The following is a 26,208-nucleotide window of genomic DNA, read 5'->3' as shown; positions in this document are numbered from 1 at the left end:
AGGTTAGGAACAGGGAGTTTATATATATATATCTCTGACAGAGTAACTAAATTCTGCTCTAATTGTACAGGCTTTTGTTTAGAATCTGACCCTTGTGATTTTCTGCCTTATTTTTGTTCATGCATATCTGTTTAGTAGGTTGTGGCTATAGAGGAATAAAGTTATCCTCCTTGCCAGAAATACTTTTGATGGATGCTTTCACTTTGCACTGAGACGCAAACTAAACCTGCTTGAAACCCTGGTGGAATTCTAGGGAGCAGGGAGCACCTGAAGGACAGTCAGGTATTTAGGAAAGTTACTGTCTTTCAAGATCAGAAAAGTGCTCATGGTTCAGCCAGGGCAGGGGGAAAAGAAACCTTACAAAAGGGAAGACAGATGAGATCTCTCTTGAATCACTCAAAACCTCTTTAGATAAACAAATACGGTGACCTTGAAGTGACATTTTGGCAAAGCCAGTGAAGTCTGATCCTGGGGCATATGATGCTCTTTGCCTCTTTTCATCATTTTGGAATTGCATTTGGCAACTGGTGGCTGGTACCACGTGTGGTGTGTTCCGCAGTCATAGCGCTTGGGCTCTAGTAAAATCTGACCCTCTGAGTTACTATCTGAAGCTTAGTACCCTGCTCAGGTGGGTTTGGTCCTCCAGTGGCTTTTTGGATTCTCATAAATGCTCCTGTGTCTGGTGTTGGGATGCCAGCAGCTGGTAGAAGGTTAGGAGAACATGCTCCTTTTTTGCTCTGTGCAGTGAGACACAAGACAGAAGTGAGGTGGGAGGTGAGGCAGGAGGGCAGCAGTTCCTGCCGGCCTCCCCTGTGGCTCAGGGCTGCCAGGGGGTGGGGGTACCCCAGCAGGGGTGCACAGGAGCCCGGGTACCACTTAGGGCCCTTCAGGTGATTTTTCCTCCTTTTGTGTTTTCATTCCTACCACCCCTCAGAGGGGAATAAAGCAGCGTGAGGAAGCAGAGGCGGAGCTGTAGGGCAGACATGGCTGCTGTTGCTCGGCGTAAAGAAGCCTTATTTCGTGAAATTCTCTGGAAGTGGACACAGGCTTCCACAGAGGACTCTAGTTGGATCTATTTTACTGTAGTATTTGAATCTTTGTATGATTTTCACAGCCCATAGGGAGAACACACAGCTGAGTAAGTGCTATATTCTTGAGGTTTTCATTATCTCTGAGTCTACATAATGATTTTTATAGAACTTTGGCTCCAGCAGCACCTCCCCACCAGCTGTACTAGTGCTGCCTTCCTGACTGCTGCTCTCCTGCTATGGCCCGGCCCTGCTTTCCCTCCCCACAGGGAACATCCAGATGAACCAGTGTTTGAGGTTTGTTGGTTATTTGGCTCTGGGGACTGGTGTCACCTTTTCCTGCCCGTGAGCACTTTGGTAGGCCTGGTTTCTAGCTCCATTTGGTACTTACAGATCCCCCTTCCGCAGCCTCACCATCTTTGATGTATTTATTACCTTCACAGCCACCCTCTAAGGGAGGAAAAAAACATTTTCCTGGTTTTGCAAAGAATTAGCAGAGTTGTAGGGAAATTTAGACTGTGTAGTTCACTCAGGTGTGTGGCAGCAGCAGCTGTACATTTATCTAAGCTGGTTTGTTTCAACTTCACCGTACAGCAGTAGCACCTTCCCTTCCATTGACTGAAGACACGACAGGGTCCCAAGGAGGCTTTTTGCTTCATAAAAGGTCAGTCATCAAAATAAATAGAATTGGTTTGCTTTTTTCAAAATAAGGTCTTAGTACCTAGGATCAGATAGAATGAAACTGCTTAGAAACTTACTCCATTGCGCCAAAATGCCAGCACCCACCATCCCTCTGTGAAACAGATGCTCATAAGGGGCTGTTCCTCAGCTGAAGTCCATGAATTCTCATACTTTAATTAAATGCTAATTTCTAGAATTATCCTTTCTTCCTCGAAGCTCTTCTTTGAACTGCCTGCACTCATCCTCCTCCTTTGCTATGAGAATTGTGGTCTAACATTGCAGTGAGCGGGTCAGTGATTGTAGCCCTGTTGGATCACCTTATGATGAGGATCACTCCATAATGCCTGGAAACATCTGAACACCATGTTCAGAGAAAGAGCTAGAATTGCAAAGCCTTGTTAGGAATTCAGATTTTGGACAGATAATAGAGTATATTTTATTTTTAAAAATATCCTTTCTCCAGTGGGATGCCCTGCATTTGTGGTACTTGAATGTTGAGGTGTTTTTAGTGGCTCTGTCTGAGCCAAGATGTTCTCCTTGCCTGGAACCCTGCTGTCCATGGCACAGCACCAGAGCTGTACGACTGGCCGAGAAGGCAGAGTGCACTCTGGTGAACTACCCCAGGAAGAATCTAAGCCAAGCAGCAAATTCCTGATATTTGGGTTTCGGTGGATCCGACAGATTTGAAGTTGAGGCCCTAACTCTGCTGTTCATGATGAGAAAGACACTGAATCTGAAGGTGGGATCTTGTCGAGGCGCAGGGACTAATGATTCGAGTAGTCACTCCCAATTTGTATTGGTATAATAAAGAGGAAACCTCATATCCATCCCAAAATGATGCTGCCTTGCCGGTATCTGCAGGGAAAACTCTTGACACATGGGGTACACTTCAAGCAGGTGGAGAGGTGTTGTGTCTCCAGCTCAGATGGACGATGGCTGGGTGAGGGTGTCCCCTGGGCAGCTGTGGCAGCCGTGCCCCCCAGCCCACCCTGCAGAGCGCTGTCCCTGTGCCCACGAGAAGGCATTCCAGGTGGGATGCCACAGGGCAGAGCAGAGCAGTGCTTGGTTGAGAGTTGCCCGTGGTGGCACCTGCTCCAGGGCCAGCACCAGCCCCTGGGAGTCTGGGGCCAGGAGCCAAGATTTGGTTCCGCTCCCAGAAAAGTCAACGAAACCCATTTAAAGCGGGATGATTTCATCCTGTACTGCATGCTGGGTGACTCCCCAGCACGGCTATTAATAGCACGTGTTTATCCCAGGTACAAGCTAATGGAGCGTGGAGACGCGGCCTTTCTGCGGGGCCGGTCAGCGGAGCCCGGGACTGAGAGATGCTGAATCTGTCACACGTGGGCAGGGTCTCACTCGTGTCAGAGTCCGACTGCTGGAACACAAATCCCTTCCCACTGTGCCATTCTCATCTGCTAATCGCCATCCCGTGCTGAAAGAAGAAAAGCCCTTTCTAAAATTAGGTGACAGCTAAATTTTGGTGACCCTGTCAAGGACTTGAGGATCTCTGTTGTCACTAGTGTCTTATGTGGAAGGCATTAAGATAGAAGGAAGGGTGCTGAAACCAACACATGCTATCAAAAAGGGCAGGAGCCACTATGTGTTGGGAACGTAAAACATCACACAGTGTGTGGGTCTCACTCTGTGGGATTTCTTTTCCCCGTCCCCTTCCCTTAAAATACTTTTAACCCACAAGACTTTGTGTTTCTTTTTTTCTTCACAGACAAGCAGAGCAAATACAGAAGTAACCTCCAGAGATGTTGTGCAGATACTTTTGCTTCCTCAGTCTGTGTCTTTTCCTTCCAACCCAGAGGTAAGGGAAGCATTTGTTTTGTTTTACAGGGAACATCTGAATTATCTTTCATGTAACTAAGGTGTGTCAAAAGGAAGCTTTGCTCCTCGTTACCCAGCCCGTCCCAGCACACCTGGGTGGCACAGGAGAGAGCAGCCCGCACAGGTCCCCGAGCCCCAGTGTGCCCATTAACTCTGCAACCTCTTATTTCCTGTTCAGGACCAGAATAGTTTGCAGTTTTTGCTAGAAATGGGAATGTCCCTGCAGGACTCCCAGCTGTTATTGCCCTCCCTGGACCTGCAACTCCTAAATATCTCGAATGGTTTATGTTTATGCTGTGCACAAAATGCTTTGGTTCTGCTGTAGGGTCCTTTTTGGTTGAAAACCTGCAGCAAAGCTCCAAGGAGCACTGACCCAGCTTCACAGGGAACAGAAGGCAAAGACCCATCAGAGCTTTGAGTAACTGTCTTGCTGAGGGTCTTACTGCACACACTGTGGCCCTGAGGCTCTGGGAAGAGATGAGGCACCTCCTTCAGCCCTTCACAAACCAGTGACAAAACTCTTAATGACTCACTCATTTACATTTCCATCAAGTGATCACAAGACCACACAGGGACTCTGCACCATAAAACATAACTTTTACAGTCCAAAAGCCCTGTCTCCCTGGCCACCTGTGTGATGGTACAGACTTGTGAGCCTCACCATGCCAGGTACCAGCTTTATTGTCCATCCCCAAAACGTGAATTTTGACGTTGTAAATGAGAGTTGAAGCCTCTGTGTGCACAGCAGCTCTAGGGGTGGTGCAGCCACCAGAGCTCTGATGGTGTCTGAAGCACTCAGTGCTTTACCTTCCCCGTCGGTGTGCCCAGAGGTTTTACTCCTGGCAGCAGCTGTAGGGAGCTGCTGACACTGACACACGAGGCTGAAAGCTTCTTTAGGGGACTGGTGATTAGGGAGGAGGAGAAGCTGGTCAGCACCATTTGTCACAAGCAGGAGGAAAACAGAAATGTGGGTACCTTATAGAGAGCATGTGAGGGGTGGGAAGGGGAGATTGCGGGTTAGTATTAAGATTAGTATTAAGATTTGTGAGATACAGACCTTGCTTCATTTGTCTGGGACATTTTAAGACCATCTTTAAGCTACTGTGTGTGCAAACCTGTAGCTATCAGCTGAGGTTAATTTGCTGTTTTCCCCCCTCTTTAAGGTGCCAATTATTCAGCCAAGATAAGGAATATGAGCGAGTGCTTGTGATTTCAATGATCTGCTTATTTTTAATAACCGTTTTATGCAGTTTGTTTGCTTGTTTGAGCAGGAGCTGGCAAGGCAGCTGTGGCTGCACACCAGATGTGCCCAGCACGCCCGGGCACACCTAACGGTCCCTGTTTGTGTCCCCAGGAGGTGCTCCCTGGGTCACGTTCCCGACTTGCGCAGTGGAGACACAACCTCCCTCCCCGGATTTGAGAACCTCACCATGGGATACAACAAATACCTCAGGCCCTACTTTGGTGGTACGTTGGCTCCGTGCGTTGGACCGGTGGAGAGCAGCCTGTGGGGCTTGTGGGAGGGGAGGGCGTGCTGCAGGCTGTCTTTGGGATGCCCCAGTCCCTTTGGTTGTACTCCTTTTAAATGAACAAATAGCCCAGGCCTCACTCCTTTCTGTGCATCTGCTGTTGTCTTGAATAGACTGTGTGTGCACGAGTGGGGCATGGGAGCATCCCCACCTAGGAGGTTAGGAACAGGGAGTTTATATATATATATCTCTGACAGAGTAACTAAATTCTGCTCTAATTGTACAGGCTTTTGTTTAGAATCTGACCCTTGTGATTTTCTGCCTTATTTTTGTTCATGCATATCTGTTTAGTAGGTTGTGGCTATAGAGGAATAAAGTTATCCTCCTTGCCAGAAATACTTTTGATGGATGCTTTCACTTTGCACTGAGACGCAAACTAAACCTGCTTGAAACCCTGGTGGAATTCTAGGGAGCAGGGAGCACCTGAAGGACAGTCAGGTATTTAGGAACTTACCTGAGGGTTTGGGTGCCCAGTTGGGTGCCAGGTCTCCCGCCTTCCAGATGGGTGCTGTAACCACTCGGAGGAAAGAGTTTCTCAGAATGACATTCAGCACCTGAAAAATATTGATGAAAGTTTTAAAAACAGCTATTTTTAAAATTTTTATCAATTTTGCTTTCCTGCCAGAACCCATTAATGAAACTATGCTCAGTAGAACAATTCCCCATCAGCCTTCACCAGGAGTGGGATGTTTCCCATTGTAGCTCCTGCAGAGTGACCTGCTACTGGCAGCTTTGATCTTCTTCCTTTTCCTGACCATGGTGATACATTTCTGGGACAATACACAATTTACCAGCTTGTTATGCCTGGAATGTCTGATCTCATGCAGGAATAGAAAAGCTCTTCTAGATCCCATCACATCAACTAGTAAAATCTGACCCTCTGAGTTACTATCTGAAGCTTAGTACCCTGCTCAGGTGGGTTTGGTCCTCCAGTGGCTTTTTGGATTCTCATAAATGCTCCTGTGTCTGGTGTTGGGATGCCAGCAGCTGGTAGAAGGTTAGGAGAACATGCTCCTTTTTTGCTCTGTGCAGTGAGACACAAGACAGAAGTGAGGTGGGAGGTGAGGCAGGAGGGCAGCAGTTCCTGCCGGCCTCCCCTGTGGCTCAGGGCTGCCAGGGGGTGGGGGTACCCCAGCAGGGGTGTGCAGGAGCCCAGGTACCACTTAGGGCCCTTCAGGTGATTTTTCCTCCTTTTGTGTTTTCATTCCTACCACCCCTCAGAGGGGAATAAAGCAGCGTGAGGAAGCAGAGGCGGAGCTGTAGGGCAGACATGGCTGCTGTTGCTCGGCGTAAAGAAGCCTTATTTCGTGAAATTCTCTGGAAGTGGACACAGGCTTCCACAGAGGACTCTAGTTGGATCTATTTTACTGTAGTATTTGAATCTTTGTATGATTTTCACAGCCCATAGGGAGAACACACAGCTGAGTAAGTGCTATATTCTTGAGGTTTTCATTATCTCTGAGTCTACATAATGATTTTTATAGAACTTTGGCTCCAGCAGCACCTCCCCACCAGCTGTACTAGTGCTGCCTTCCTGACTGCTGCTCTCCTGCTATGGCCCGGCCCTGCTTTCCCTCCCCACAGGGAACATCCAGATGAACCAGTGTTTGAGGTTTGTTGGTTATTTGGCTCTGGGGACTGGTGTCACCTTTTCCTGCCCGTGAGCACTTTGGTAGGCCTGGTTTCTAGCTCCATTTGGTACTTACAGATCCCCCTTCCGCAGCCTCACCATCTTTGATGTATTTATTACCTTCACAGCCACCCTCTAAGGGAGGAAAAAAACATTTTCCTGGTTTTGCAAAGAATTAGCAGAGTTGTAGGGAAATTTAGACTGTGTAGTTCACTCAGGTGTGTGGCAGCAGCAGCTGTACATTTATCTAAGCTGGTTTGTTTCAACTTCACCGTACAGCAGTAGCACCTTCCCTTCCATTGACTGAAGACACGACAGGGTCCCAAGGAGGCTTTTTGCTTCATAAAAGGTCTCCATCCATTAGTCAGTCATCAAAATAAATAGAATTAGGTTTGCTTTTTTCAAAATAAGGTCTTAGCCCAAGGAGGCTTTTTGCTTCATAAAAGGTCAGTCATCAAAATAAATAGAATTGGTTTGCTTTTTTCAAAATAAGGTCTTAGTACCTAGGATCAGATAGAATGAAACTGCTTAGAAACTTACTCCATTGCGCCAAAATGCCAGCACCCACCATCCCTCTGTGAAACAGATGCTCATAAGGGGCTGTTCCTCAGCTGAAGTCCATGAATTCTCATACTTTAATTAAATGCTAATTTCTAGAATTATCCTTTCTTCCTTGAAGCTCTTCTCTAAACTGCCTGCACTCATCCTCCTCCTTTGCTATGAGAATTGTGGTCTAACATTGCAGTGAGCGGGTCAGTGATTGTAGCCCTGTTGGATCACCTTATGATGAGGATCACTCCATAATGCCTGGAAACATCTGAACACCACGTTCAGAGAAAGAGCTAGAATTGCAAAGCCTTGTTAGAAATTCAGATTTTGGACAGATAATAGAGTATATTTTATTTTTAAAAATATCCTTTCTCCAGTGGGATGCCCTGCATTTGTGGTACTTGAATGTTGAGGTGTTTTTAGTGGCTCTGTCTGAGCCAAGATGTTCTCCTTGCCTGGAACCCTGCTGTCCATGGCACAGCACCAGAGCTGTACGACTGGCCGAGAAGGCAGAGTGCACTCTGGTGAACTACCCCAGGAAGAATCTAAGCCAAGCAGCAAATTCCTGATATTTGGGTTTCGGTGGATCCGACAGATTTGAAGTTGAGGCCCTAACTCTGCTGTTCATGATGAGAAAGACACTGAATCTGAAGGTGGGATCTTGTCGAGGCGCAGGGACTAACGATTCGAGTAGTCACTCCCAATTTGTATTGGTATAATAAAGAGGAAACCTCATATCCATCCCAAAATGATGCTGCCTTGCCGGTATCTGCAGGGAAAACTCTTGACACATGGGGTACACTTCAAGCAGGTGGAGAGGTGTTGTGTCTCCAGCTCAGGCTGACGATGGCTGGGTGAGGGTGTCCCCTGGGCAGCTGTGGCAGCCGTGCCCCCCAGCCCACCCTGCAGAGCGCTGTCCCTGTGCCCACGAGAAGGCATTCCAGGTGGGATGCCACAGGGCAGAGCAGAGCAGTGCTTGGTTGAGAGTTGCCCGTGGTGGCACCTGCTCCAGGGCCAGCACCAGCCCCTGGGAGTCTGGGGCCAGGAGCCAAGATTTGGTTCCGCTCCCAGAAAAGTCAACGAAACCCATTTAAAGCGGGATGATTTCATCCTGTACTGCATGCTGGGTGACTCCCCAGCACGGCTATTAATAGCACGTGTTTATCCCAGGTACAAGCTAATGGAGCGTGGAGACGCGGCCTTTCTGCGGGGCCGGTCAGCGGAGCCCGGGACTGAGAGATGCTGAATCTGTCACACGTGGGCAGGGTCTCACTCGTGTCAGAGTCCGACTGCTGGAACACAAATCCCTTCCCACTGTGCCATTCTCATCTGCTAATCGCCATCCCGTGCTGAAAGAAGAAAAGCCCTTTCTAAAATGAGGCGGTAGCTAAAATTTGGTGACCCTGTCAAGGACTTGAGGACCTGCGTTGTCACTAGTGTCTTATGTGGAAGGGACTAAGAATGGTGCTGAAACCAACACAAGCTATCGAAAAGGGCAGGAGCCACTATGTGTTGGGAACGTAAAACATCACACAGTGTGTGGGTCTCACTCTGTGGGATTTCTTTTCCCCGTCCCCTTCCCTTAAAATACTTTTAACCCACAAGACTTTGTGTTTCTTTTTTTCTTCACAGACAAGCAGAGCAAATACAGAAGTAACCTCCAGAGATGTTGTGCAGATACTTTTGCTTCCTCAGTCTGTGTCTTTTCCTTCCAACCCAGAGGTAAGGGAAGCGTTTGTTTTGTTTTACAGGGAACATCTGAATTATGTTTCATGTAACTAATGTGGGTCAAAAGGAAGCTGTGCTCCCAGTTACCCAGCCCGTCCCAGGACAGCTGGGTGCAGCAGGGGATGTGGCACAGGAGAGAGCAGCCCACACAGGTCCCCAGCATGCTGGGTGACTCCCCAGCACGGCTATTAATAGCACGTGTTTATCCCAGGTACAAGCTAATGGAGCGTGGAGACGCGGCCTTTCTGCGGGGCCGGTCAGCGGAGCCCGGGACTGAGAGATGCTGAATCTGTCACACGTGGGCAGGGTCTCACTCGTGTCAGAGTCCGACTGCTGGAACACAAATCCCTTCCCACTGTGCCATTCTCATCTGCTAATCGCCATCCCGTGCTGAAAGAAGAAAAGCCCTTTCTAAAATTAGGTGACAGCTAAATTTTGGTGACCCTGTCAAGGACTTGAGGATCTCTGTTGTCACTAGTGTCTTATGTGGAAGGCATTAAGATAGAAGGAAGGGTGCTGAAACCAACACATACTATCAAAAAGGGCAGGAGCCACTATGTGTTGGGAACGTAAAACATCACACAGTGTGTGGGTCTCACTCTGTGGGATTTCTTTTCCCCGTCCCCTTCCCTTAAAATACTTTTAACCCACAAGACTTTGTGTTTCTTTTTTTCTTCACAGACAAGCAGAGCAAATACAGAAGTAACCTCCAGAGATGTTGTGCAGATACTTTTGCTTCCTCAGTCTGTGTCTTTTCCTTCCAACCCAGAGGTAAGGGAAGCGTTTGTTTTGTTTTACAGGGAACATCTGAATTATCTTTCATGTAACTAAGGTGTGTCAAAAGGAAGCTTTGCTCCTCGTTACCCAGCCCGTCCCAGCACACCTGGGTGGCACAGGAGAGAGCAGCCCGCACAGGTCCCCGAGCCCCAGTGTGCCCATTAACTCTGCAACCTCTTATTTCCTGTTCAGGACCAGAATAGTTTGCAGTTTTTGCTAGAAATGGGAATGTCCCTGCAGGACTCCCAGCTGTTATTGCCCTCCCTGGACCTGCAACTCCTAAATATCTCGAATGGTTTATGTTTATGCTGTGCACAAAATGCTTTGGTTCTGCTGTAGGGTCCTTTTTGGTTGAAAACCTGCAGCAAAGCTCCAAGGAGCACTGACCCAGCTTCACAGGGAACAGAAGGCAAAGACCCATCAGAGCTTTGAGTAACTGTCTTGCTGAGGGTCTTACTGCACACACTGTGGCCCTGAGGCTCTGGGAAGAGATGAGGCACCTCCTTCAGCCCTTCACAAACCAGTGACAAAACTCTTAATGACTCACTCATTTACATTTCCATCAAGTGATCACAAGACCACACAGGGACTCTGCACCATAAAACATAACTTTTACAGTCCAAAAGCCCTGTCTCCCTGGCCACCTGTGTGATGGTACAGACTTGTGAGCCTCACCATGCCAGGTACCAGCTTTATTGTCCATCCCCAAAACGTGAATTTTGACGTTGTAAATGAGAGTTGAAGCCTCTGTGTGCACAGCAGCTCTAGGGGTGGTGCAGCCACCAGAGCTCTGATGGTGTCTGAAGCACTCAGTGCTTTACCTTCCCCGTCGGTGTGCCCAGAGGTTTTACTCCTGGCAGCAGCTGTAGGGAGCTGCTGACACTGACACACGAGGCTGAAAGCTTCTTTAGGGGACTGGTGATTAGGGAGGAGGAGAAGCTGGTCAGCACCATTTGTCACAAGCAGGAGGAAAACAGAAATGTGGGTACCTTATAGAGAGCATGTGAGGGGTGGGAAGGGGAGATTGCGGGTTAGTATTAAGATTAGTATTAAGATTTGTGAGATACAGACCTTGCTTCATTTGTCTGGGACATTTTAAGACCATCTTTAAGCTACTGTGTGTGCAAACCTGTAGCTATCAGCTGAGGTTAATTTGCTGTTTTCCCCCCTCTTTAAGGTGCCAATTATTCAGCCAAGATAAGGAATATGAGCGAGTGCTTGTGATTTCAATGATCTGCTTATTTTTAATAACCGTTTTATGCAGTTTGTTTGCTTGTTTGAGCAGGAGCTGGCAAGGCAGCTGTGGCTGCACACCAGATGTGCCCAGCACGCCCGGGCACACCTAACGGTCCCTGTTTGTGTCCCCAGGAGGTGCTCCCTGGGTCACGTTCCCGACTTGCGCAGTGGAGACACAACCTCCCTCCCCGGATTTGAGAACCTCACCATGGGATACAACAAATACCTCAGGCCCTACTTTGGTGGTACGTTGGCTCCGTGCGTTGGACCGGTGGAGAGCAGCCTGTGGGGCTTGTGGGAGGGGAGGGCGTGCTGCAGGCTGTCTTTGGGATGCCCCAGTCCCTTTGGTTGTACTCCTTTTAAATGAACAAATAGCCCAGGCCTCACTCCTTTCTGTGCATCTGCTGTTGTCTTGAATAGACTGTGTGTGCACGAGTGGGGCATGGGAGCATCCCCACCTAGGAGGTTAGGAACAGGGAGTTTATATATATATATCTCTGACAGAGTAACTAAATTCTGCTCTAATTGTACAGGCTTTTGTTTAGAATCTGACCCTTGTGATTTTCTGCCTTATTTTTGTTCATGCATATCTGTTTAGTAGGTTGTGGCTATAGAGGAATAAAGTTATCCTCCTTGCCAGAAATACTTTTGATGGATGCTTTCACTTTGCACTGAGACGCAAACTAAACCTGCTTGAAACCCTGGTGGAATTCTAGGGAGCAGGGAGCACCTGAAGGACAGTCAGGTATTTAGGAACTTACCTGAGGGTTTGGGTGCCCAGTTGGGTGCCAGGTCTCCCGCCTTCCAGATGGGTGCTGTAACCACTCGGAGGAAAGAGTTTCTCAGAATGACATTCAGCACCTGAAAAATATTGATGAAAGTTTTAAAAACAGCTATTTTTAAAATTTTTATCAATTTTGCTTTCCTGCCAGAACCCATTAATGAAACTATGCTCAGTAGAACAATTCCCCATCAGCCTTCACCAGGAGTGGGATGTTTCCCATTGTAGCTCCTGCAGAGTGACCTGCTACTGGCAGCTTTGATCTTCTTCCTTTTCCTGACCATGGTGATACATTTCTGGGACAATACACAATTTACCAGCTTGTTATGCCTGGAATGTCTGATCTCATGCAGGAATAGAAAAGCTCTTCTAGATCCCATCCCATCAATGAACAGATGCTTCTGAACTGTGTAATGGAGATTAACTGCATCTGCACCAGCCCATGCCTACCTGAGACATAAACGTTAAACAAAAATGGGCAGGACTCTGGTTTGATCCCCTCCAGAAGCCCTGAGTCCTCACAGATCTACCCTCTGGTCATGAATTTGGGTGGGCTTCGAGTGTCTAAATACCTAAAAATAAGATGGACAATGTCAATGACAGCTACTTTAAAAAATACACGTATTTTGCAAATGAAATGTATTTTGGATTTTTGAACCGTTTAAAAGAAATGAACAAAAAAAACCTCAACAAAACTACAGAACTAAAACCACCCAGATGGAGATTTAGAAACTGTGTCTCTTGGACTTTCCTAAATGTGATCTAGGTGACGAAAAGGAGTTTGAGCAAATCCCACAAGGCAAGGTGTTGCTGTGTTGTCACCTGGGGAGAGAGGGTTGCCTTGGAAAGCGCCAAGCCCTACTCTGAGCCCCAAATTCATCCTGGGGGTCACACAACCCAGGCACAGTCTAAGGGAAAGCTTGTGTCTTTCTGCTCGTTGAACAACCACCCCTTCAGAGCCCGCCCTGCGCTCCCCGGCAGGATCCAGCCCCCGGCTCCGGCATTTCCTGGGGAGGAGCTGCCCTCTCGTGGCGGATTTTAAGACTTTGAAAAGACTTTAAGACTTAGAAAACGGGGGACTACCAAGGTTCAGGACTTGAGTGCTGAAAAATTACTTGTAAATAGGACGGTAATACAGTAAATTAAAAGAGGCAGAGGCTGTTGCACTCTGGTTGTAAGCCGCTGCGTAGTCTCGGGAATCACCTGAGATTTCTCTGCCTCTTAGTTTTCCCCTCTGGAAAAGGGGGGTGCTGGTTGCCACCTGCCTGGGGAGAGGCCCCCGAGAGCTGTGCAGAGAACTGCTTTGTGCAAAGTTTGCTGTTGTTGCCTCTGTGCGGGTGTTGTGTGCTGGGTGACAAGGGATAAAGTGGCCCTGCCTGCCTGCCCGTCCACAAATGCCACTGCAATGCCACCTGTCTAAGCTGATCTTCATAGCCAGGGCTGGTGGACACCATGCTCTCTGCTGCCAGCACAAGTACACAGCTCTGGCTCCCTAACAGGGACAACTTCATTTTGGGTCACGATGGCATTTGTGAGCCTGATGCTCTGAGGCTGTGTCTAACCCCTTGTGGGAGGGGAGGGCGTGCTGCAGGCTGTCTTTGGGATGCCCCAGTCCCTTTGGTTGTACTCCTTTTAAATGAACAAATAGCCCAGGCCTCACTCCTTTCTGTGCATCTGCTGTTGTCTTGAATAGACTGTGTGTGCACGAGTGGGGCATGGGAGCATCCCCACCTAGGAGGTTAGGAACAGGGAGTTTATATATATATATCTCTGACAGAGTAACTAAATTCTGCTCTAATTGTACAGGCTTTTGTTTAGAATCTGACCCTTGTGATTTTCTGCCTTATTTTTGTTCATGCATATCTGTTTAGTAGTTTGTGGCTATAGAGGAATAAAGTTATCCTCCTTGCCAGAAATACTTTTGATGGATGCTTTCACTTTGCACTGAGACACAAACTAAACCTGCTTGAAACCCTGGTGGAATTCTAGGGAGCAGGGAGCACCTGAAGGACAGTCAGGTATTTAGGAACTTACCTGAGGGTTTGGGTGCCCAGTTTGGGTGCCAGGTCTCCCGCCTTCCAGATGAGTGCTGTAACCACTTGGAGGAAAGGGTTTCTCAGAATGACATTCAGCACCTGAAAAATATTGATGAAAGTTTTAAAAACAGATATTTTTTAACTTTTATCAATTTTGCTTTCCTGCCAGAACCCATTAATGAAACTATGCTCAGTAGAACAATTCCCCATCAGCCTTCACCAGGAGTGGGATGTTTCCCATTGTAGCTCCTGCAGAATGACCTGCCACCGGCAGCTTTGATCTTCTTCCTTTTCCTGACCATGGTGATACATTTCTGGGACAATACACAATTTACCAGCTTGTTAGGCCCGGAATGTCTGATCTCATGCAGGAATAGAAAAGCTCCTCTAGATCCTGTCACATCAGTGAACAGATGCTTCTGAACTGTGTAATGGAGATTAACTGCATCTGCACCAGCCCATGCCTACCTGAGACATAAACGTTAAACAAAAATGGGCAGGACTCTGGTTTGACCCCCTCCAGAAGCCCTGAGTCCTCACAGATCTACCCTCTGGTCATGAATTTGGGTGGGCTTCGAGTGTCTAAATACCTAAAAATAAGATGGAGAATGTCAATGACAGCTACTTTAAAAAATACACGTATTTTGCAAATGAAATGTATTTTGGATTTTTCAACCGTTTAAAAGAAATGAACAAAAAAAAACCGCAACAAAACTACAAAACTAAAACCACCCAGACGGAGATTTAGAAACTGTGTCTCTTGGATTTTCCCAAATGGGATCTAGGTGATGAAAAGGAGTTTCAGCAAATCCCACAAGGCAAGGTGTTGCTGTGTTGTCACCTGGGGAGAGAGGGTTACCTTGGAAAGCGCCAAGCCCTACTCTGAGCCCCAAATTCATCCTGGGGGTCACACAACCCAGGCACAGTCTAAGGGAAAGCTTGTGTCTTTCTGCTCGTTGAACAACCACCCCTTCAGAGCCCGCCCTGCGCTCCCCGGCAGGATCCAGCCCCCGGCTCCGGCATTTCCTGGGGAGGAGCTGCCCTCTCGTGGCGGATTTTAAGACTTTGAAAAGACTTTAAGACTTAGAAAACGGGGGACTACCAAGGTTCAGGACTTGAGTGCTGAAAAATTACTTGTAAATAGGACGGTAATACAGTAAATTAAAAGAGGCAGAGGCTGTTGCACTCTGGTTGTAAGCCGCTGCGTAGTCTCGGGAATCACCTGAGATTTCTCTGCCTCTTAGTTTTCCCCTCTGGAAAAGGGGGGTGCTGGTTGCCACCTGCCTGGGGAGAGGCCCCCGAGAGCTGTGCAGAGAACTGCTTTGTGCAAAGTTTGCTGTTGTTGCCTCTGTGCGGGTGTTGTGTGCTGGGTGACAAGGGATAAAGTGGCCCTGCCTGCCTGCCCGTCCACAAATGCCACTGCAATGCCACCTGTCTAAGCTGATCTTCATAGCCAGGGCTGGTGGACACCATGCTCTCTGCTGCCAGCACAAGTACACAGCTCTGGCTCCCTAACAGGGACAACTTCATTTTGGGTCACGATGGCATTTGTGAGCCTGATGCTCTGAGGCTGTGTCTAACCCTTGGGGTTCTGGGGTTTCAGGGACAGCACGGGACGCTGTGCGCGGAGCCCGCGCTGCGCAGCATCCCAAGTGGTTTTGTTGTGCTTTTTGCTCTTCTCTTTGCTCAAGCTTTTCTCTCCCTCCACAGGGGAACCTGTTCAAATTGCGATGAGTCTGGACATCGCAAGTATTTCTAGTATATCCGAGAGCGACATGGTAAGTGAAAGAATTTTTATTTGATGAGTAGGATCTGCCTGAGAGACTTGTACATTCCTGTGTGTCAGATTCAAGCTGGTTTGCTTTTCTCATGAGCTGACCACATTCAGAGGTGTGATGAGAACAGGGCTCAGTTATGACTGCAGATACCATAGCAATGTGGGCTTGTAAGTAAACAGAGATGGCTCCAAAGCTCCCACTGGTCAAAAACTCAGAGATACTATAGCAATGTGGGCTTGTAAGTAAACAGAGATGGTTCCAAAGCTCCCACTGGTCAAAAACTCAGCATTTCCTGGAAATCAGGCTCATTTGAAATGGAAAAAATGAACCCTGTGTGGTGTTTCCTCTCTGTTACCTTTCCTCTACGTAGGGAAGGTGTGGCCTCTGTTGGATGTTCTGGCACTGACTGAAGACACAGGGTTTCTTCTCGAGGAGGAGAAATGAGGTTTTGAGCTGTGACACTGTCTGAGGCCCAAAGGGCTGTTCATCCCAAGCAACAAAAATAACAATTCTCAAATGTACAGAAAGCATTTTCCCACCACTGCTGAGTCTGGTTCCCTCCACTTCTGGTAACAGCTGGATCTCAAACACCGGCTGCTGAAAAATCCTGGTTTGGGTTGACCAAAACTGTGGGTAACTTGGGTAAATTCAGGAAATAGTTTCAGTCCAAACGGTCTGAAGTTCAGTCAGGAACAATTTCAATGCCTAATTTCAGTTTTTGCAAGAACACCACTGACTTATTTTTTTCTCTCCCCCCAAAAATTAAACAAGCTCACTAAATATATTGTAACTTTTTTTTCTCTCCCCCCAAAAATTAAACAAGTTCACTAAATAAAATATTGTAACTTTGATAAAGGTATTAATTTTGGGGAAGTGGCAGAACCAACAAAATCAATTATTCAGATGCCTCTAACTTAATGAAAGGGCCTTGTAAATTAGCTCCTGTTCTGAAGTTTTTCTTGATAGTCCGTTTAAATTGCTCTGATCACATGGAAAACATCGCAGAGGCTTACTCTGGAAAACTACCAGGATTCTTCACTTTTGTCACTTTATAATTCACTGTATTATCTGACACGGTTTTTCCTCTGTCTAGGCTGACAGCAAAATTTTAAAAGTTGCAAAAGATAAATGCTGATGCCTGATATTTACTTAGACTTTTTCTCTTAAAGCTTTACAAACTATAGATCAAGTGAAACAGAAATGCTTCATCCTCTGAAGACAGGTAGCAAATCTGTGGTGAAACACAGAGCCTTCACGCTGTTAACACCATCGCCAGTATCTGTCTGTCTGTGACAGAGATGCTTTGAAAACAAAAGGCATTTTACTGGTTTCATTCATTTCATCGATAAGGAAGGAAGGGGAACAGCAGAACAGTGCCCTGTGCCTGTCCAGAAGGCTCAGGAAAGCATTATCTCTAGAGCTGGGTACTGCTTATCCTCGTACGATGGGGCACTGAAAATACTGCAGTCACTGCAGGTAGATTTTGGCAGGCTAAGCTCAATTTAATCCTAGTGTCCTTAGATTCAAAACTCCTATTTAAAAAGATGCTACAGTTTTCTTCTTCCATTTATTTGGTGTTTTTTTTAAGACCTCAGAGTTGCTTACCTTTTTGCTCCAAAGTGCTGATGTCTCTTTCACGATCGCATTTATAGCACGTGTGTGATTTTCCAACTGTGGACAATGACTGACTTTTAATGTAAGCGACTTGCTGCGTGCCCTCAAGTGTGCACTGCCCATCTGTTGGCTTACCTTCCTAGTGTCCTTAGATTCAAAACTCCTATTTAAAAAGATGCTACAGTTTTCTTCTTCCATTTATTTGGTGTTTTTTTTAAGACCTCAGAGTTGCTTACCTTTTTGCTCCAAAGTGCTGATGTCTCTTTCACGATCGCATTTATAGCACGTGTGTGATTTTCCAACTGTGGACAATGACTGACTTTTAATGTAAGCGACTTGCTGCGTGCCCTCAAGTGTGCACTGCCCATCTGTTGGCTTACCTGCAAAATGGATGGAAAAATATCAATTACAATAATTGCTCATTAAAAAAAAACAAACCAACCTGCAAAATGGATGGAAAAATATCAATTACAGTAATTGCTCATTTAAAAAAAAAAAAACCAACCCAACAAAAAAAACCCCAAAACAAACAAACAAACAAATCCAAAAAACCAAAACTATGAGTATAATCTTTAGTCCTCAAGCACTACACCTGAGGGTGTAATGTCGTAAATAAAGCTGTGATGAAAATCTATCAGATTGACTGCATTTGAAGCTGAGTTTTGATGAGTTAAACAAAGGTGTGTCCTGCCTCTGGCCGCCCATGGTGTGCCCACAGCTGTGCTGTTCTGGACCCCCATCCTCAGGGGTTTCCCTCTCTCTCCCAGGATTACACAGCCACCATCTACCTGCGGCAGCGCTGGACAGACCCCCGCTTGGTCTTCCATGGCAACAAGAGCTTCACGCTGGACGCTCGCCTGGTGGAACTGCTCTGGGTACCAGACACGTACATTGTGGAGTCAAAAAGGTCCTTCCTGCACGACGTCACCGTGGGGAACCGCCTCATCAGACTGTTCTCTAACGGCACTATCTTGTACGCCTTAAGGTAGGTCAGCCTTTGGCTTTGGTGATGATGGCTCTGGCAGGGGGGTTGGACTAGATGATCTCCAGAGGTCCCTTCCAACCCTATGGGATTCTGTGATTCTGTGGTTCAGAACAGATTTCCAGGATTGTGCTGCACAGCAGATACCGACTGTCACGGGTCACGGGTTTGGGGTCAACAAGCCAACTGTGACCATACTCTTCTGATCCATTGCCACCTGGAAATGCCAGGGAAGGATCAGGACTCTCTCCTTCATGGTGTGTGCTGTGTCCTGAGCGCAATGCCTGCTCGGAAAGCTCACGAGTTTAGATGTCACCCAAAACAAGTCAGATGGAGGTGGAGGAGGAAGGGAGGGAGGAAGGACCTCATAACAGTGAAAGTTTAACAGATAGCGGGGAAACGATTTGCTTATCCCGTGCCACAGAGCCATGAGTTCTGCTTTTAGCAAAAAGCATATAGAATCATAGAATCATCTAGGTTGGAAGAGACCCTTGGGATCATCGAGTCCCACCATCTCCCCTACTCTACAAAGTCCTCCCCTACACCATGTCCCTCAGCACTGCATCTAAACGGCCCTTAAACACAGCCAGGGATGGGGACTCCACCCCCTCCCTGGGCAGCCTGTTGTACATATGTGTACATGGGTGGCAGGGCTGTGCACTGTAATTGTGTTAGCAATCCCTAGTGTTCTCTCTTCTCAGCGCACAGTCACCATCTCCCAGTTACCCAAACTGCAAAGTAAAGCTCCTACAAACTCACTCACTCACGCACCCTCCCTCCACGTGGGAGCGAGCCAGTGTGTGGGACAGGTAGTCCCTGTGCCTCAGCTGACGAGTGGTAACTTCCCAAGACAAGATGTGCAAACCATAGTACTGGAAAACGTGACTTTGCACTAAATCTCCCATCACGGCAAAGCAAAATTCCTCCTTTGCTTACATTTTCATCAGTATGCCTGCAGAGAGTGTACTTTTTTTAAGGAGGGTTCTCTCTGATGCTATCAGTCCATTCATTTCCTAGGTCAAAATTACCTAAATGACAGAGCAGAGTCCTTGCAGTCCAGTTTGCTGTGGAAAACAGAGATATTTCATTACAGGCTTTAATCTCAACTTTCAGAGTTCTTTCTCTTCCTACAGAATCACCACAACTGTTGCTTGTAACATGGACCTGTCAAAATACCCCATGGACACACAGACGTGCAGGCTGCAGCTAGAGAGCTGTAAGTACAGCATTCTAAACAGATCTGACTTGACATGAAGTTGGTTTATTCCTAAGTAACTATGTGTTTGGAATATTTGGATTCATCACAGTGGCTTTCTGGAGCAGACTTTTATTCCTGCAAACACTGATATCCAAAAGAAAACAACTTTGCTTCATCACTATTCAAGTGCTTGTGTTGTAATCCACGGTTTAGAGGATTCCTGTCACTCTGCAATTTATTTAAGAAGAGTGGTAATTAATTGTATTTTTATTTAAGAGTAGATAGTTCAATTTTGCACGGAAAGGATGAAATAATAATGGCTGGTTTTCCAAATTTGGTTGCTTTTGCACACACAGCTTCTTCCAAACTAAGTTGTGGGGTGAGTGCAGGGGCTGAAGTACAGCAAGGAACAACTCGTCACATTTTTAGGTGTCTGCCACCTGTTGCACCTCCCAAACCTCCACTGTGACAAGGCAGTGTGAAGGGTGGTTCTTACTAGAACGTGAAAAGAACTTGTCTCTCAAACTCAGGAACAGAAACTAAGGCCAAAGCCAACGGGGTGGTATTTACTTCTCCACGAGGGCTGTCTCTTACAGTGATGATGGGACCCCCATCCACAGGAGGAGTCTCGGCCTTGGAAGCCTCGAGAAAGGGAATAACCAGTGAGTTCTGCTCTCAGTTAAATTGAAAGGCTGGCTGGGAAAGTCTGCAGGAAAACTTGGGACACCCCAGGGCTTTTACAGACAGTGGTGCTGCTCTGTGTCTGTGGAGCTCCACGAGAAGCCAGCAGGCATCTCCCACGTTGTGTCCCAAAAAGAAACATCTAAAATCTCAGCGCTGAAAAGACCAGGTTTTAACTTCAGGGGCTGCAGCACGAAGCACCTATGGAAGCACATATTATTTCCACATTAAAATCAGATTAGTTCACCGTGGTTAACTTTATTACAAAGAGTAGCTTCTGAAATAACGACGATTGGCCTCTTCTGCTAAAGCATAGCTTGCTTGGGCCTGTTTTAAAAGTGATTGGGTCCTACATCATGCTCAGTTGCTGCATAATTCCAATGAAATTGCATGCACATTGCCCACTGGAGATTTCATTAGGATAAGTGCCCAGAAATAATGCTATTTAAACACACGCCAGATGAATTAACAACAATCTATCATTTATTATACAATTTTCCTGAGTAACCACAATTTGTAAAAACTGCTTAGAAACTTTGAAAAGTCACGTGCTTAGGATTCTACACGGGGATTCATACCCTGGACAACTCATTTAGGAGTTCATCACACTCAAGCTCTGGTAATTTGTGCCTAATAGGAAAATGCAATTAGATAAAAATGGAGCTGCAACCGCATCTTATTCCTTCTACCAGGACGAACAGGTTATTATCAGAATCAAAGCGGCCTTACTCATTTTCTCAACGAAGGGCACTTAATAAAAGAATCAAATTAGTGAGATTGATGGGCTTGTTTCTTAAATTAAGTGAAGTTTTAGAAGTGAATGGCAGTGAAAGCTCGGTACAAGCTTCATCCCTCAGTCCAACCTGAGGTCACGTTATGCCGGCATTTACGTTCCTGGAGGCAATCCCTCAGCTGGTGTATGTGGAGGTTACTGGGCACTGCTGGAACCGTTCTGAGGCAGGAATTCAGTGTTACTGAAGTGTCAGATGTATTTATTTGTCCTCAGTAACTTAAAGCCTTTGAGGACAGGAGGAATGGTTTGTAGAAAAGCTGCTTTTATAAGTAAGTTTTCTGGACAATATGTGAATAGTCAGAAGATCCTGGAGTCTCAGCTCCAAGCTCTGGACTAACTGAAAATGCCTTTTCTCATATTTTTAAGCACTTAAATAGCGAAAAGTGCTTCTGCTACCTGGTAAGGGGCTCAATGGGATCTATATCCTCTTCTTTTAACCACTGCATTTCTCCTGCTCTCCTCTAATGACTGAAGTGACTATGTTTGAGGGTTGATCACTGCAGTAGCTTTGTCCTGCTGCATGTAATCAAACTGTGGATGACGGGAATATATTATCTCTTAAAATGTTAAAACATTTTAAAATAGAAATACCCCTTGTAAATAATTGAAATGGGTCTGAGCAACTTCACATCATTCACCATGGCGTGTGTTTTTACTGAAATCTGAACCAGCAGACTCGACAGCAAGGAAAGAACAGCCAAGGTCCACCCATAGTGTGACAGAGTTAGAGGGTCTTTGTCCAGCCTGCAATGGCTTCGTCGTGTTTTTGTCCCCACCCAGGAGACGGGGCAGGGCAATAGCTGGGCTTTTACTGGCTAAACCACAGAAATACAGGTCTTTATGTTCTCTTTAGGGGGATATGATGAAAACGATGTCATCTTCACATGGCTGAGAGGGAACGACTCTGTCCATGGCATAGAGAAGCTGCGTCTCTCTCAGTACACAGTGGAACGTTACTACACCCTGGTCTCCAAGTCACAGCAGGAAACAGGTAAATCAGGGACAGAGGAAAGATCTCAAGTGTTTCCCCTCCCACCTCCCTTCCCTTCTATGGGCTGGTGTTTTCTGACTTCAGCCTGAACCAGTGAAGATTTAGCAAATCTTAATGTTACAAAAAGAGATAGACAGAAAGATGCTGAAATCCAACTAATTACAATCAGGGTATTCTGTAAGATGGGAATCTATAGAAAAGTGGAGTTTTTAGTAAGCCATATTCACCTGATGAATTTTCAGTTATTTTTTTTAAGTTCTCCACTTCTTTTCTGCACATGCCTGAATAAACTCTCTCCCTTCCTCCCAGTTGTGCAGGCTACAAATACTACAAAGAGCCATGTTTACAGTAACTGGGTTTAAAATTAACTTTTAAAATATACTTTTGCTTGTAAATTACAATTCTACCACGTTATCATGAAATAAGACCCTTCTGTATGTCAGGATTCAGTGCCTGTTTCATTATCAGTGTAAATACTCTTCTCTCCAATCACAGATGCTATGAAAGGGGGCAAAACTTCCTTAGAATGACCAGCTTTTAAAAATAACAATGTTTTGTTGTTTACTGTGGTGCACATAGCCCACAGACAACATGGCTTTTGTTTCTGCGTTTCAAAGGGAACTGTTGTTTAAAAAGCCAATGTATCTCCCAAAAACACTCGCAATCCAGCCCCAGAACCCTTCTGTCAGCATTATAACAAACTGTTTTTTAAAAATTGACTAATTTTTTTTTTTTGGAGCACAGAAAGATACAGTTATCCAAGATCACAAATTACTAATGATTTTTTTTTTTTTTTTTTTTTTGAGCACAGAAAGATACAGTTATCAAAGATCACAAATTACTAACGAATACAGGGGGTGTAATTCCCTGTGATGATAAGATACTGGGATACTTTGGGACGTGAGCCAGAGCCTGCTGAAATTGAGAGAAAAATCTTTTGTTTATTTCTCAGCCATCAGATAAGACCGAACTTGGCAAAGCCCCTTCAAAGGGGTTATTTGGAGAAACGTGCTGTGCTGAGTGTGAGACAGTAGATGAAAGCATCAGCCCTTCTCTACTCTGAGTTAAGACACCAGTATAAAAGATTTCCACTGCTGATTCAGTTCAGGAGCCCCTTTGCCTTTAGATGTCTCCTGCCCAGCAATGGTCTGTGTGAGTGTGTCCTCCACCCTGGGGCACGTGAGATGAGCTGAGTTAAGACACCAGTATAAAAGATTTCCACTGCTGATTCAGTTCAGGAGCCCCTTTGCCTTTAGATGTCTCCTGCCCAGCAATGGTGTGTGTGAGCGTGTCCTCCAAGAGCTCTGTGGGGTCAGGCCTGTACAAGTCACACCTCTCCCACCGCTGCAGCACAGCTCTGCTCAGCTGGGCCATCTGTGCTGGGTCCCCCAGTTCAAGGGTCCTTGGGAAACTCACATTCACTGTGGTTTCTTCCTCTCCTGAGCAGGCAGTTACCCACGGCTGATACTGCAGTTTGAGCTGAGAAGAAACGTCCTTTACTTCATTTTAGAGACCTATGTGCCCTCCACTCTGCTCGTCATGTTGTCCTGGGTTTCTTTTTGGATCACCTTGGATTCAGTGCCTGCAAGAACCTGCATTGGTGAGTTATTTGGGAGGAGATTTAAGCAGGGAGAGGAGCCCCTGAGGGCTGTGTAGAGGGTGGTTTTTTGAGCTCTCTAGTGATAACTGGGCTGCTCCCGTTGTGCTTCTCCTTGTGGCAGGGCTGGGTTAGCAGTGTGAAGTGTGGAGGACACGCTGGGGCTGGCACAATTACACCCGCAGAGCAGTGTAAGGCCAAGCCTCCCAGTAGATTCACAGCAGAGGGCACAGCACAAGTTGTTTGTGATGTGCTTTTTTACTGAAAGCAAGAAAAATAAAGGAGCCAAGTGCTCTTAAAGCCAAGCTGTCAAAGGCAGGGAGAGCCTGTGTGAAGCTAGTAGCTAGTGCTGCAACAGCGTGTCAGGTGATGGATGATTTGGTAAGAAGGGATAGCAGCAGAGTGACAACACGTGCAGGAGGCCTTTTGCAAAGCCTCCACTAGAGAAGATCTTTCCTTTTCTGCTTTCCCAGGAGTCACGACGGTGCTTTCCATGACAACTCTGATGATTGGCTCACGAAGTTCACTTTCAAAAACTAACTGTTTCATTAAGGCCATTGATGTGTACCTCGGCATCTGCTTCAGCTTCATCTTTGGTGCCCTTGTGGAATACGCAGTGGCTCACTACAGCTCATCTCAGAAGTGCGCGGCCAAAGCACCTCAAGAGGTAAAGCCTCATCTACCTGAATAAGCCTGGATAGCTTGGACTGACAGTAGCTAGTCCTCCATTGACTGAATAAGACAAACAGTCTTTCTGTTATGGATACAGTAACAGTTGCTTCTCCTAATTGTTATTAAATCTAAAGATGATTCAAGGATTGGAGCATCTCCCTTATGAGGAGAGACTGAGAGAGCTCGGACTCTTTAGTCTGGAGAAGAGAAGGCTGAGGGGAGACCTCATCAACGCCTACAAGTATCTCAAGGGTGGGTTGAAGGAGGAGGGAGCCAGACTCTTTTCAGTGGTTCCTACTGAGAGGACGAGGGGCAACGGGCACAAGTTGGAACATAAGAGGTTCCACTCAAATATGAGGAGAAACTTCTTCACAGTGAGGGTGCCAGAGCCCTGGAACAGGCTGCCCAGGGAGGGTGTGGAGTCCCCTTCTCTGGAGATTTTCAAGACCCGCCTGGATGCTCCTGAGTAACATGCTCTAGCTCTGGGCAATCCTGCTTCAGCAGGGGAGTTGGACTAGATGATCTCTATGGTCCCTTCCAACTCTAGAAATTCAGTGAAATTTCAGTGAATAAATTTCAGTAAATTTGTGTGTGCAACAAATGCATGGAGAGCAGCAGACCTCTGGGGCTGTGGCACAGACGCCTGCACACCAGCCCAAGGAGCAGCAGCCTTAGCTGAGAGTCATGTTGGGTTCACAGGACCACGCTCAGGAAGGCACTTTGGCCTATTGCTAGAATTTGGGTCTGTTGCCTGGAGCTGAGCTCATGTGTGAGCACGAAGCACCTCTGCTCCCTTCCAAATGCAGGCAAAGAAGAGCCAGTGTAACTCACCTCTTTGCTCTTCTATGGAATAACTCTGAGTGGGACACTGATCTGGAGGGTAATTTCCTCTACCAGGGGAAAGCTGAACCCTTCTTCCTCCCTTCCCAGAAAACATCAGTCCCACAATGTTCTGTGGGAGTTGTGAGAGAGCGTGAATTGTTCTAAGTGCTCTGCTTTAGTGGGAGAAATTAAATAGTCAAGTTTGATGATAGTCCAGTGGTCACTGAGAGCCCAAATCCTGTCAGAGGGAAAAGAGGTTTCCCACATCACTGCTGAGCTCCCCTGCCATTGAGTTACTGTGTAGACATGAGAGATGGGTGTCCTGTAGGAGATGGATGTTGGATTGCTCAGTGACACAGAGTGATACTCACTCAAAGATCTGAAAATACCCCCAGAAGTACAATGGTGAGCACAGGCACCTCTGGGACTTCAGGCACTGCTAAAAACAGGCAGCAGCTGATAGGCCTGTTGGACTGTTGGGGTTTTTGATGAACACGTATGAAGCTGTGTTCTTTTATCTTTACTGTCTCCTCTTTGATTAAAGCACTTTTCCTCTGCAGGAGAAGACAAACCCTAAAACTAACTGCACGCTTGTTTCCTAGGGGCCTGCAAATGAACTTACTAAAGAAATGGAAGAAGTCAACATCACCAACATCCTCAACAGCTCCATCACCAGCTATAAGCGGAAAATCAGCTTTACAAGCATCGAGATTTCCAGCGATAACGTTAACTGCAGTGGCTTGACCATGAAAACTCATGAGAAAATCAAATGTGTCTTGAGAAACAAAATGCACAGGATTATTGGTTATTTCACAATTCAGAACCCCAGCAATGTAGACCACTACTCCAAACTGCTTTTCCCTTTGTTTTTCATGCTGGTCAATGTGTTCTATTGGGCTTATTACCTATATTTTTAGTAGAAAAGAGTTGCTTCATTCTTCTACTTCAAGAAGAGAGGAACCATGCCAATGAGCATCTAGGTATCTAACCACGGTGAATCCAACATGGACAGAAGGCTCTGTTGTGTTCCCTGGGGCACAGAGCAGAGGAGTGGTGAGATACACAAGATGTAAAGCCTTCCCGGTACTTCAGCACGAGCAACATTGACTCTGGACAACCTCTTGTTCAGCTGAGTGGCTGTGCTGGGCTCCTGTGCTCGTACCTGCTTCTCATCCCAGCATCCAGCCTCCCTCCTGGCCGGAGATGGGGGTGCAGGACTGCAGGTGGCAGCCGCAGAGCACAACGGGTGGCAAAATGATCCAGGTTTTA

The 26,208-nt window shown here is 46.6% G+C and overlaps 1 protein-coding gene and 1 long non-coding RNA gene across 3 annotated transcripts in view; one reads left to right on the top strand and one right to left on the bottom strand.

Annotated features, from left to right (window-relative positions):
• LOC106891507 overlaps window positions 1-17,327 on the bottom strand; it is a 25,090-nt gene extending 7,763 nt beyond the window's left edge. For both annotated transcript variants that reach the window (XR_001412700.1, XR_001412701.1), the window contains exons 1-2: window positions 17,195-17,327; window positions 13,810-13,910 (exon numbers count right to left, since the gene is read on the bottom strand). This is a non-coding gene — a long non-coding RNA (uncharacterized LOC106891507). The remainder of the gene's footprint in view (window positions 1-13,809; window positions 13,911-17,194) is intronic.
• GABRP (gamma-aminobutyric acid (GABA) A receptor, pi) lies at window positions 9,199-26,208 on the top strand. The gene is made up of 9 exons (XM_014948096.1): window positions 9,199-9,752; window positions 11,127-11,239; window positions 15,522-15,589; window positions 17,971-18,188; window positions 19,319-19,401; window positions 21,711-21,848; window positions 23,296-23,448; window positions 23,919-24,112; window positions 25,542-26,208. Exons 1-9 carry the CDS (start codon window positions 9,697-9,699, stop codon window positions 25,854-25,856), a joined length of 1,338 nt encoding a protein of 445 aa, XP_014803582.1. The 5' UTR covers window positions 9,199-9,696; the 3' UTR covers window positions 25,857-26,208.

The sequence above is a fragment of the Calidris pugnax genome, unplaced genomic scaffold, assembly GCF_001431845.1.
Source record: "Calidris pugnax isolate Ruff unplaced genomic scaffold, ASM143184v1 scaffold27, whole genome shotgun sequence".
NCBI lineage: Eukaryota > Metazoa > Chordata > Aves > Charadriiformes > Scolopacidae > Calidris > Calidris pugnax.
The sequence above is the reverse complement of the archived record's forward strand: the minus strand, read 5'-3'. Positions and strand labels throughout refer to the sequence as shown.